We start from the raw sequence: 12770 nt of genomic DNA, 5'->3' as shown, positions 1-12770 counted from the left end.
GAAGAGCTTCTAAGTTGCACACAAGTAGGGAAGAGCAGCTTGTGAATTTTGGTCTTTTAATCATTGGTATTGGATATTGGAAGGTAGCAATCTATCAGGGGCACCATCTTTGCTAGTCTCTGTCTCATTTTTAATTGCATCCTTGGCCAAGTAGAGAACAAATTAGTAATGGCATTATGGGTTTTCATGAGGCTTGTCCACTTATTCCTGGAGTCATTACCCAACCAGATGAATTAGAGTTGACTCTGGAGTATTTTTTTCATAATCAGGACTCTTCTTGTAAGTGACTCAAGTAATATGACAGTTAATCGATCAGTTTATTTTCTGCATATTTCTCTTCCCTTCTTTTTTCTCGTTGACTACCCAAGTGGTGTTTCTTGCCTCAAGTTGACATTAGATTATAAACAAAATTAAACTTCTTGACCTAGTGGAGAGACAAAAATTCTCAGTTGCAAGCTTGCAGAGCCTTTTAAATGTTCTGTTCCAAAGAATAAAAGAACGTGGAGTTGTAGGGAGGGAAGAACAGATATGGATGCTGACATAAATTGGAAAGGAAGGATGGGTAGGAGGGAGTGGGAGGCTGAAACAGACTTGCATTTGGGGGTTCAGATTGCTGAATGGAAGGCATTCAGGGGAAAAGCTGTCTTTGAAGATCATGTGTAGAACCTCTTCTCTGCCGGTCTGTGGACAACCCACCATTTAACAGTCCTGGATCTGAGTAAGGCCTCCATGACTCTGGCTTATAGAAGCAACAACAGCACCCAAACCTTGAACATTAGAGTACCTCAAAGACTGGAGGAAAAAGTCATAGAAACCAGTGTTTCAGAGACTAGAACAGAGGAAATAACACTGTTAGGGCTCTTTCTCCATCTGTCTATGGTGTGTGTGTGTGTTGGCCTCATTCTCTCCATGCTACAGGTGGACAAGGAACTATCCTAGCCTGTCTGCTTGGTAGGCTTAGGGCACCCACACTGTTGAGAAGTGCTTTCTGATGTTGACTGAACAGAAATCTGTTTTCCTGTGCCTCCTTCTATGGTTCCTAGCTTTGATTCAAGCAAAGAACAACACATTCCTTGCTATGGTCTGAAAGTCTGTATCCTCCAAAATTCATACGTTGAAATCCAAGTGCCCAGTGTGATAGTATTAGGAGGAGGGGGCCTTTGGGAGATGATTAGGTCATGATGGGGGGGCCCTCATAAATGAGACTAATAGCCTTCTAAGAGAGGCCCAAGAGATCTCCCTTGCCCTTTCTACCATGTGAGGACACAGCAAGAAGTCTTCAGTCCCAGAGAGGGTCTGACCATGCTGGCACCCTTATATCAGACTTCCAGCTTCCAGAGCCGTGGGAAATAAATAGTTGTCGTTATTAAGCCCCTAGTCTATGTTATTTTATTATAGCAGCCCATGCAGACTAAAACACCCCTCAAAACAGGAGAGCCAATAAAATAGCTGAGGACATCTCTTGGGGCTTTTTATGGTTTCTCCTCCTTCTCTCCTTCCTTCACCATCACCTCCTCTGTCAGAGGGAACAGGTGATGCAGTGTACAGTGGACTGGCCATCTATCTCCCGCTCATCTCCAGTGCTTTTGGGATTGCTAAGAAAGCTAATATTTATACATATAGCCTAGAATTACATTATGTTTTTTTTATCACCATCTATTGTTCTTTCTACACATTCTGCCATTTATAGAACTATCATTCTTTGTAGCCCTTCCCAGAAAACTTGCTTACTATATGTCCAGTTTTATTGTTAACATACATCTCTCATAGCCATCCTTGGGTCATCTTGAGCTTAATCCTGACCTTGTCAGAGAATAAAATTGCAACAGTGAATTCCCCTGGTATCTTTTTCTGCGCTCCTAAACAGTTGTGAATATGCATGAATGCATGTGGGTGAGGGTTTGGACAAAATACAAAGCTTTGGGCAGTACACAGAGTCCTCTGGGAGGGAGATGCCTTCGAGTCAGTGGACACTGGCTGCAGGCCCTCTGGAATGCTCTAAGTTGTGCTTTGTTTCTGCAGCCATCCCCTCCTAAATGGATGTCCTAGCATAGTCACGGTCCTCTAGGGTCAGATTGGCACGTGGGGAAGAGGAAGAAGAGTTGAGACAAGGAAGTTCCTAACCAGCCTTCCTGTGTTTTCCTTCTCTACCTTCTTTGAGGAGCTTTGCAGATCCTTGGACACTTCTTGCTGGTCTGGCCCCGACATCATAAAGCAAGTTCTACCCTGACACACTTCAGTATTAATGGAAAATGCTAATACCTGCAATAAGAACTCATTTATTTCAACAAAATTTTTTAAAGAAACCTTTACATAGGAGGCAAGATTTGGCTTCCAAAGGGAGTATATAGATGTAAAAGACGCAATCTCTGACCTCTATGTACCTAGAATTTGGTTGAGGAGAAGAGCGCAAAGAGGCCAAGACAAGGATTAAAAACTATAGCACAAACTCTAACAAAGGAAATGTCACACGAGAAAGCAAAAGTGCTGTAGCTCTCAATAAGATGCTGCATTTGGTTGGGAAATTGAGGAGAGGCCCCTGAGAACTTCGGACAGATGTAGGATGTTAGTAAAAGGCAGGTGAGATGCATAGTGATGAAAGTGTTTGAGATGTTTGCAAAAGCATTAGCGGAGGCATGGAGGGAAGAAATCCAATGTGTTTGGAGTAGTTAGTAAAGAACAGAAGCTCACTTTGGTTGACTCTTAGTCTGAGTTTACACCAGAAAACAGAGCCTGAGATAAGGATTTGAATGCAGGGTGATAAGAAGCATCCACAGAGAACAGGAGTAGGGACTGGGGAAATTGAAGGAGGGAAATGAGGAAAGCCAATGCAAGGGTGCATTCTTGACCTCAGCACTGTGGAGGGTGACTATGACTCAAGACTCTGAGGAACCATGTGGGTAGAATACATCTCAGAATTGTCCACCAGAATGATCAAAGAGAGTAGCCTTTCCCCACCCGCTCCCACCCCCCATCGGTCAAGGGTTCTTCATGGAGCAGCTCCCCCTTATTTCCAGGTTTGTGCATGTGTGAGTGCCAAGCAGGTTCCTGCAAGTGTCCTTCCCCGGGTGTCCTAGGAGCCCCAGAGCAGAGAGAGAGGATTGGTGTAGCAGAGATGACACACTGTCAGGTTAAAGCTTCCCAAAGCTAGTTGCACAGCAATGACTGGAGTAAAAGGAAGGCTCACAGGATATAAGGTGGGGTTCAAGGATTATCTCAAACAGAATCATGGACAGTGAAGCAACAGGAGGTAATGCCAGAAGGAGAGGTTTGGAACAGATTATGCCTGGCTGAGAAATTGGAACTTGGTTAGCAATGGGTACCCAATTGCAAAACCCAATAGCCTTGCTTGTCCTGTGCCAAGAAGAGCAAGGTCTCCTGAGAGAAGAGAGCCTGTCATGCCACATTCATGATCAGTATATTATAGTAAATTGCAATTTACATGTGATTGGCTAAGTGAAGTTGTAGATTATATTATAGGCCTTAACTAAAGTAACCCTCACAAAATGGACAACTGGCTTAAAGGCATCCCAATAAACTGTTGCCTGAAGCTTCTACTAAAATTCCAAAAACATACATAACAACCAGAAAATATCGTAGCTGATGCTTCTACTTCCAGCCACTTTATAAAATAAAATAAGGACAGTACAATAAATTCTGAGAAGTTGCCTTAAAAAATTCAAACTGATACAAGTGGTTCTTTGAAATATGGATTGATTTACTTTCATTACAGTTAACAATTAATCTTAACCAAAGCATATACTGTGTGTCAAATTATTAACTAATGTTATTATGAATCCATCATGATTATCAAGACATAAAAATTTTTATTTCACATTCATCTTATCCTTTTGATTTATCTTTGAGAATATATATTACAATATTTATAATAAACATGCATAGAATTAATAAACAATGTTTTTTTATTAATAGGGTTGTATGAACAAAAATTTTTTAAATTCACATCTCTAGGCCGTAGGTTGTCAGAAGGAATGAGAAGAGACTGCTGTGTACAAGAAGCTTTTGGGATGTTGATTTAACTGGACTTGGCAACTAGGTGGACGGTGGGACAAGATCAGGAGAGAATAAAAAGTGACTCTTAGGTTTCATATTGGGATGGCGTTCAAATGGGGGACATGGGGCAGAAATGGATGTCCAGAGGAGGAGGTGGTTTTTGGGTGATGAGAATGAGGTGGGCCGTGTGTGGGCATCTGTGCATGGTGGTCTCTTAACATGACTGACTGTGTTTTCAAACAGAAGCTTCTCTGCCTGCTTGCTTCTCTGTCCTGGAATCAGCCCCCCACAGCCCAGGCTGGACTTAGTGCTCAGGCTCTAAATAGAAGTTAGTGTTTTCAGTTCCGCCCCTCTCCTTGGTGAGAGTGATGGGCTGTCTGGCCGTGGAGGAGGTGGCTATGAACCAGCCAGGGCAGGAGAATGACTGAAAGGCAGAGGTGGTGCCCTCTATAATGCGGAAAAAGAGAAAAGGTTTCTGCCCTTCGTTCATATGGTGCAGGTCCATGACATTTTTCTCCTAGGAGTAGAAAAGAGGCTTATTAAAAAAGATTACTGGAAGGAGGGAGCTAAACTGACTCAGCCCCAGAAGTGACTGCTTTCCCCAAAGGGAGGGACAGAGGCAGATGAAAGGAGGACACTAGGTGTCAACGCAGGCAACCTACTGGTTCCCAATAGCTTGGCTCCACCCCAAGATCCCATGACACAAAGTACTTCTGATTCTTTGAGACAGCACTATCTTCCCTGAGAACAGAGGGAAGTTCAACTCTCTTTCGTGGGTGCTCCTGGTATGCACCCATTTGCAGGTTCAGACCAGTCTTACATGATTCCCAACCTCCAAGTGCATTGATACATTACAGATTCCATCATAAGCAGAAGGATTAGCTTCATAACTACAAATTCTGCTTTCAGTACAAGGACCATAGGCATGTAATATGCAAGATCCAGATTAACAACCCCGGCCCCCCGTCTCCTGTGCTGTGCAGTGGCCTTTGCTTAAATGGAAGCACCTCATCACCCCAGAGCATTTCTGGGAGGCAGCTAAGGAGCACTGAGGATGGAGAAACCACCATTCCTCAACCTTTCTGAAACATTCCCATGGGGGTGTTCTCTGGCTTTCAGAGAATGCTCTGACATTAAAATAAGTGTTACGCCCATTCCAAAGGTAGTATGGATTGATTCGGGGATCAGCCAGGTCAGATTTCCTTTCTTACACTGAATATAAAGCATCAAAAAAATGCTAATTTTATTCAGTAATATATTAAATGAAATAAAAAGTCCATCTCACAATACTTCTCTCATTAGCTGCACAACCACTCACCTTGATCTGCAAAGTAGGCTGGCCTTGAATTTTTGCACAAAAGAGAGAGTGATTTGTGCCCTTGATTCCCAGGTAAACCAGATTACCTTTTGCTTCATCATGCAATTTTTCGTCTGTACATGATATTATGTCAAGAGTGACTGGAAACACAAGGGAAGATAGAAACAGGTGTCAAGCTCCAAGTAGCAGAAAGGCCAGTCTTTCTGGCCTCTCAGTTATTCCTCCCAGCCAGCAGGATACCGAGCAGCCAGGACTCCGCCAGAAGTTGCCTCCAATTAGCCATGTTGCAAATAGCCTTCATCATTGTCTGAAACCCATTTCCTTTTTTCTTCTTTAACATCAGAACCCCAGTTGTCACCAGGGCACATTGCTTCCCCAAAATAAGAATAAAATTTCCCACCATATTTGCAGCTGATTTTGACCATATGCTTAAGTTGTAGCCCATGAGATATAAGTAGAAGTGTTGCGTGGGATTTCTAAGAATGTTCTATATAAGGAGTTGACTCAGCTGGGAGGAGCTCCTTTCTTATACCCTATGTCTTCTTACTGCCCCCTTTAAATACTTAGATGGTGGTTGAGGGGACATTAAGGTTGATAAAGCAGAAGGCTAGAATCCTTGGACTCTGGTGGCATCATGGAGCCACAAGATCGGCCTCAGCCTGACTGCTCAGCCTTCTTTTATATGAGAAAGAAATAACTTCCTATCTTATTTAAGTCCCAGTTATGTAGGTTTTCTGTCTCTATCAGCTGATTTAAATTTAAATTCAGCTAAATTAAATTCCCAACTAATTTAGCAGGTGATTCTCAGGAGCCTGGGCATTCTGTATCTGTCCTTCTGGGCAGGGGGCAGAGAATTCATCCACTCAACACTCCTTATTGAATGCCCACCCAGGACAAGGCACTGAAGATTTAGCTAAGAACAAGAGAGACACTGTCATTGCCCCCATGGAAAATGAGATGAAAAAATTAAGCAGAGAAATGACAAGAACTACAATAAATTGCCACACCCTCTTGAGGGAAGTGATCAAAGCCTGGGACAGTAGGAGAGAGACCAAATTGTGATAGAAATCATGACAGACCTCTCTGCAAAGGTGAAATTCAAACCAAGACCTTAAAGCTAAGAGGGAGCTAGTATCTGAAGAAATGGTAACAGGATGGTAGAAGGGGTCTGGACGGAAGGTATTAGAGGGAAAAGAAAAGAAAGACCCCTCCATGCAAAAGAGCTTGGTGAGTTCGAGGCCCTGAAATAAGACTGGTGTGCCTGAGATCTCCTCACTTCCCCCAACCCTGCACCTCCCCCCCGCAACACAAACACATGGGAATGATAGTACTCAATCAACATAGTAAGGTCACTCTTGATGCTTTGTGGAGGATGGATGGGAGGCTTCACAAATGAAGTGAGAGGGAGGGCAGTGAAGAAGTGACGGCAGTGGTCCAGGTGAATGATGATATTGTCTTAGAAATAAGGTGTATTTTGTACAGACTCATCAGCTTTTTCTGAGGGATTGGATGGAGATTGAGGAAAAGGAGGAATCAAGGATGTCTCCTGTATTTCTGGCTCCAGCTGGCAGGATGATGGTAGCTAACAGGCATGGGGAAGACTGGTTCTGTCAGCAGTTTTGAGACATCACATCCATAGACCTACTTGGGATAGATGAAGTCAGAGATGACTGAGAGGACAGCAAAAGGATGTGAGTAAACTATTCAAAGGAGACATCTGAATTGGAAGCATAAATGCCAGAGTGAAAAGGCAAATACATCAGTCCAAGAGACCAGTTTACAATCCCTTCAGAGGGGTTGTGTAATGATTGCAGACTGACATCTGAGGATCCCCAGCATTTGGAGATTTTATAGAGAAAGTAGAGTCAGAAAGGAGAATGCAAAAGCGGAGCCAGAGAACCACAGAGAATGTTCTCACAGAAGGAGAAGATGGAGAGTGTTCAGGAAAGAAAGAGTTCTCAATTATTCTGACTGCAGCTGAGGAACCAAATGTGAGGGCAGAGAAGTACATCTGTGGACGTTGGAAAGAGGAGCTTGAGGGGGTTGGTCAAATAGTTCAGAAGTCATATTGTTTGATGTAAGCATGAACAGGACGTGAAATGGAGGCGAGCTCTGCAGCCAACTCTTCCATGAAGTTTGGCTATGATTGACATATAGAACAGGATATAGATCAGTATATAGGAAAATAGAATGGTGGTAAGAACAAAACATGGGAATCACGAGAAGCTTTTTAGTATTAAGCCTGGAAATATTATATTAGAGCATGTCTGTCAGTGATAGAAAGGACCCGGTAGACAGACAAAGGTGGAATATGCAGGGAAGAGAGGAATTAAATTAATTAATTTAGTTTAATAATTAAACATTGAAGCCCTAGAGAAAGGGAAAGAAGCTGAGATGATCTGACTTTTGATGGGAGGAAGGAATATTCCCCCATTATTAGAAGAGAGGACACCAGGTTAAAAAATTGGGTAGGTTTGGTGGTGGAAAGATGATGGAGTTTGAATCTGAGGGCACAGGTAGCAATGGTTGGAATTTAAAGGAAAGAAACTCCAAGAGGAAGGTCAGCTGCTGCTTGAATGGACAGTCCCTTCTTGTCTGAAGACATTTTCTCCCAGTAAGAAAAGCTGCCAATCCCTCGCGTCTTCATTTCTAGGTATGGGATTTCCTTTGTGGGAGGGAACCATCTTGCCCTTCCTTGCCCTTCCTGTGGACATTGGGCTGGTGCTCAGAAGTAGGAGAGGCCAATGGCCAGGCTCATGCAAGCTCAGCCCCATCACTGGTGGAGCTGGTGTCCATTAAAGAGGAACCAGTGGCTTCAATTGTTACTCACCGGGTTTGACATTGTTGTTGAAAGGAACTGCCATCAAAGAATCTCCCTCCACAACCCACACCATTTGTAGAGGATCACGAACACGAAAGCAGTCAGGAATTTGCTTCGCTGCCAAGTGACAGAAAAGCACAAAAAACACATGAGGTTATTACAGACTTCAGGATTCCGCTTGCTTTCTGGTAATAATAGATTTGAACTCTGGGAGAGGCTTACTGCTCTGAGAAAGGGTGGCTACAAGGAGAAAGGGAGAGAAATTAGGCAGAAGCCAGTTTGTGGATCAAAGCACCTGAAAGGATCTACATGCATTCATGGCGCCAAGAGATTTTCAGGATTCACCTCATTTCTAGGGTTATCAGTGACTTGTCTTTTTCTGATTGATAGTCTCTGGCTAGTAACAAAACCAAAAATATTTAAATTGGTCATCAGTATGTTATTTGCTTTTTTCTTTACCCTCTTTATCAAAATAAATAAGCAATTCTAAGTACACATAATAAGAGTAAAGCTAAATGCTCTGAGATTTTCAAACGCAAGTTTCACTGTCTAAGCAATTTAGCAAGAGCAAAAACACTTGTAGCTGAGCAAATGATAGGGGCTCTTGTACCCTATTGTCTTTGGTGAGGCAAGATGGAGATATTTCCAAGCTGGTTTGCAATTCATCACTTACACTGTGGGGTGGCCATGTTGGCTTCAGGACTTCTGTGAAGAGGACAAGGTAAATCAGATGGTGGAGAGAAGGTCGTCAGGAGTTGGTCTTGTGTGGAAAGAAGAGAAGAAAAACATGTTATCTATTTCTCTTCCCTCCCCCCTGGAATTTTGTGTAAAAATCCTGCCCTGAGATCCCGTCGCAAATGCGTATTCGAGTCTAAGATAGGAAGAGCATGTTCCAAGGCCAGAAAACCCCAAAAGGAAGCTCCCATCTCTGTCATGGCTGGGTGGTCCTGGTACTCCAGGCTGCGATAGCCTTTGGATGACCTCCATCCATCACATTTGGAATTTTTAGGAGGTTCCAGACCATCACCCCAGGCACCTTCTAGAACAGAGAGTCTCTGGGTTTATGGGAAGGAAGGGAGAGTACGTATCTATGTCCATTTAGCCCTCCACATAACCATAAGTCATCAGATTATCCCAACTTGAAGCTTGAACATTAAATTACTGACAGCAAACTTCTCTCTCCGGCCCCCATCTTCCCCAAAGATTCCTCATCCAAAGAGGCATCTCTAAGGATCCTGCACATGGACATCCACAGGCCCCGTTAGCTGTTTTGACTGTCAGGGGACATCTGTCTCTGGGCTTCTGGTTAGGGCACCAGGACAGTTCCCCAAGAAGACCACAAACTTCCCATGATGAGAACCAGTTGTTCGCACCCCTCCCTGTCTCACAATCCTCAGTGCCTGATTCAATAGTTATTCCTAGAAAGAGGGTGAGCAAACCACCACCTGCACTCTTGGAAGCAGCCCCAGCTCCTCTGATACCCTGTGCCTTAGACCAAGACCCCCGGAGCCTCCTCAAGACTACACAGAGCCGTGAAAGGTTCCCCATACATGGGTTCTGAGCAGCAAAAGTTACCTTTGTCCAAAGAGATGTTCTTGTCTCTGGATCCAAAGTTGAGGCCCTACCTGCATCCAAGGGCTCTAGCGAGCTATCTAGGACTCCCAGCCCTTTTAATGAGCAAGGAAGGAGAGTCATTTCCTGGCTCTAGGTGTGCCCACTTCAACAAGAAAGCTGGATTGGCACAGAGGTCCCTTGAGGCTTCAATGGGTTACCGGGAGGCAACAGAGGTGTGGCCCATCTGGGGTCCCGGAGAAACAAGAACAGAGCAAATATCAAGAAACAACAATGAGGAAATACAGATGAGGCCAGATGCTGAGTTAAGGAAGAGAACTTCCTTCTGGATAGGCTTGGAGGCAGAGGTGTGGCTCTCTTGATTCACTAACTGCATGAACCATAGCCTCGTTCACATCTAATTTTGGACAATTCACAGTTCTTTCAGGAGTTTCACATAACCAATATTGAGAGCTTATTCTGTGTCTAATAAAGTTGTAAGAGATTTACTTGGTTAATCTTTTAATCCTCACAACAACCCTTTAGAAGCCATGAATTTTTATTTCCTGTGTAAGAAAACAGAGGCCCTAAGAGATGACAAAACTTACCCAAAGTCACATAGCTACTAAGAAATTTAGCCAAGTTAAAAGCCATATCTCTGTGTTCTTAACCACTATGTGCTTTTTCGGGGTCGTTGTCTCCTGCACTTTGTGCTGGCTGAGACACACGGGAGGCCTTGGGTTCAGTGGTAGATATTGAAACCTGCGCTGTGTCCAAGAGAGGAGACATGTCAGAGGAGGGACTTTGTAGGTCTCGTGGTCTCCTAACTCGGAATTAGGAATCAGACTCAGCCTCAACATTGGCAGTGAAAGGCAGTCACTGCCCTTGAAACCCAATATTGTTGGCCAGTCCTAAATGTTAAAAAATTCTACTCATTCTATGCCTAAATTCTATGCTTCCATTTAACTCACAACCACTGGCCATGATTCTGTTCTCTGAAATCCACCGTTAACTCTCTCCCCTGGAGTATTACACTAGTCCCTAACTGGTGTCCCTGCTTCTGTTCTTACCTCCCTTGAGTTACGTCCACCCAGCAGTAAGCAGGATCAAAGATGCAAAACATGGTCCTATCACTCCCCTGCTCAGAACTCTCTGATAGCTTCGTACCTTACCCAGAATAATAATCAAAGCTCTCACCACGGCTCACATAAGCCCACATGAGCCTTCCACATGTCTTCTATCCCTGTCCTCTGACTCTTCGTGCTCCAGCCGCACTAGGGCCCTGCTGATATTTCCACCCAGACAGCTCATCCTCACCAGGAGTCTTTCCTGTTTCTTTGCAAGAATGGGCTTCCCCAGAGCATCATGGAGTTCACTCCCTTACTTCTTCCTTGTATTTGCAAAAAGACAACCTCTAAATGAGATCTTCCCTGACCACGCTATCTACAAGAGCCCAGCCACTCATGCTCTAATCCCTCATTCTTCTCTACTATTTTTTTCATAAAATGTATGTCTCCATGGCCGTGGATATGTATGCATGTATGCAGGCATCCATGCGTGTGTTATCTTCACAACCAAAATGCCAGCTCCATGGAGCCAGGGAAATTGTCTGTCTTGTTAACTATGTCCTCAATGTCTGGAACAGCGTCTGGTCCATGATTGGAATTCATAAATATTTGTTGAATAAACAAAGGAATGAATGAAGTATTCTCATGAATAAGAGAAAGATTGGGGAGAGAGAAGGGAAATTGTCTGTCTTGTAAACTATGTCCTCAGTTCTGGAACAGTGTCTGGTCTGTGATTGGAATTCATAAATATTTGTTGAATAAACAGAGGAATGAATGAAGCATTCTCATGAATAAGAGAAGATTGGGGAGAAAGAGAGTGGGCTGCCTTGTAGGGAAGGCATGAGGTGTAGTGAGACATGGTGAGTTTCTGCCCTCCTCATGAAGAGGGTTGTGGGGAGGCTCTCCCATCCCATATGAGGGATGGAGTGCCCCAAGATAATCTCTCAGACAGGTAGGGGACACGGGGAGCTTCACCTCCAGCTGGATGATTGATGTACCTAGAGACCCACGGGCTCACCCTAGCTCCTCGGCTGGGCAGGTGTGTGGAGGAAGTTCTGAAGAGGGCCTGACATGGGTTCTAACCTTGCACCCAGGAGACTATACCTCCCGGTTGGTCCAAGAGTGTCCCGGTTTATGCCCATCACCCCAGTGTAATTATTAATAGAACCCTTTTCACTCTCCTATGTCCTGGTCACCCCACAGCTCTAGAGAAACTACCTACATATGGAAAGGCAGGAGAAGCATTTCTACCTTTTTGTAGGAACCATGAGAAATGAAAAGCTCGGGGAGCGCTGTGCTGTAGCCAGGAAGAAGTCTAATCTCTGACACGAATGTGATCACTCAAATGAGGAAAGGCAGAAGATATCGGGATGGGATGAGGAGTTTGGGGCTATGCTTGTAGGGCCTTCGAAGTTATCAATGTGTTTGGGAAAATAGTATCCCCACATATTTCTCCAAATCTTGTAGACAAGGAAAACTATGATGGAAAGTGAAAAATCACAAGACTACAGGGACTAAAGATCACCATATTACAGAGAAGTTCACTGATATTATGTGGGAAGAAACCTGATTTCATAAAAAGATAGAACAGGGGCTGGCCCCATGACCAAGTGATTAAAGTTCCCATGCTTTGCTTTGGTGGCCCAGATTTGCTTGGTGGCCCAGATTTGCTGGTTCGGATCCCAGGCATGGACCTACTGCACTCATCAGCCTTGCTGTGGAGGCAACCCACATACAAAATAGAGGAAGAATGGCACAGATGTTAGCTCAGGGACAATCTCCCTTAAGCAGAGAAAAAAGAAGAAGATGGGCAATGGATGTTAGCTCAGGGTGAATCTTCCTCACCAAAAAAAAAAAGAACAGATAAGCCTTTATAATAAATATGTTCTAGATGCATGGGAGCCATGTCAGGTTACATTTTGCGAGCATGGGAGAAATCCATGAAAGACTCAGAAACCCTTGCTGGGGTAGGATGGGTAAATATTTCAGTTAGCTGTGC

The 12770-nt window shown here is 44.0% G+C and overlaps 1 protein-coding gene across 1 annotated transcript; it reads right to left on the bottom strand.

The window, feature by feature from the left end:
• Positions 1–3697: 3697 nt before the first annotated feature.
• On the bottom strand, positions 3698–9951 carry IL36B (interleukin 36 beta). Its single transcript, XM_001495791.5, has 5 exons — positions 9729–9951; positions 8827–8913; positions 8163–8270; positions 5333–5472; positions 3698–4531 (listed from the first exon to the last, which is right to left on the bottom strand). Exons 2-5 carry the CDS (start codon positions 8840–8842, stop codon positions 4319–4321), a joined length of 477 nt encoding a protein of 158 aa, XP_001495841.3. The 5' UTR covers positions 8843–8913; positions 9729–9951; the 3' UTR covers positions 3698–4318.
• Between the last annotated feature and the right edge of the window lie 2819 nt (positions 9952–12770).

Source organism: Equus caballus, chromosome 15 (assembly GCF_041296265.1).
Source record: "Equus caballus isolate H_3958 breed thoroughbred chromosome 15, TB-T2T, whole genome shotgun sequence".
Taxonomy (NCBI): domain Eukaryota; kingdom Metazoa; phylum Chordata; class Mammalia; order Perissodactyla; family Equidae; genus Equus; species Equus caballus.
The sequence above is the reverse complement of the archived record's forward strand: the minus strand, read 5'-3'. Positions and strand labels throughout refer to the sequence as shown.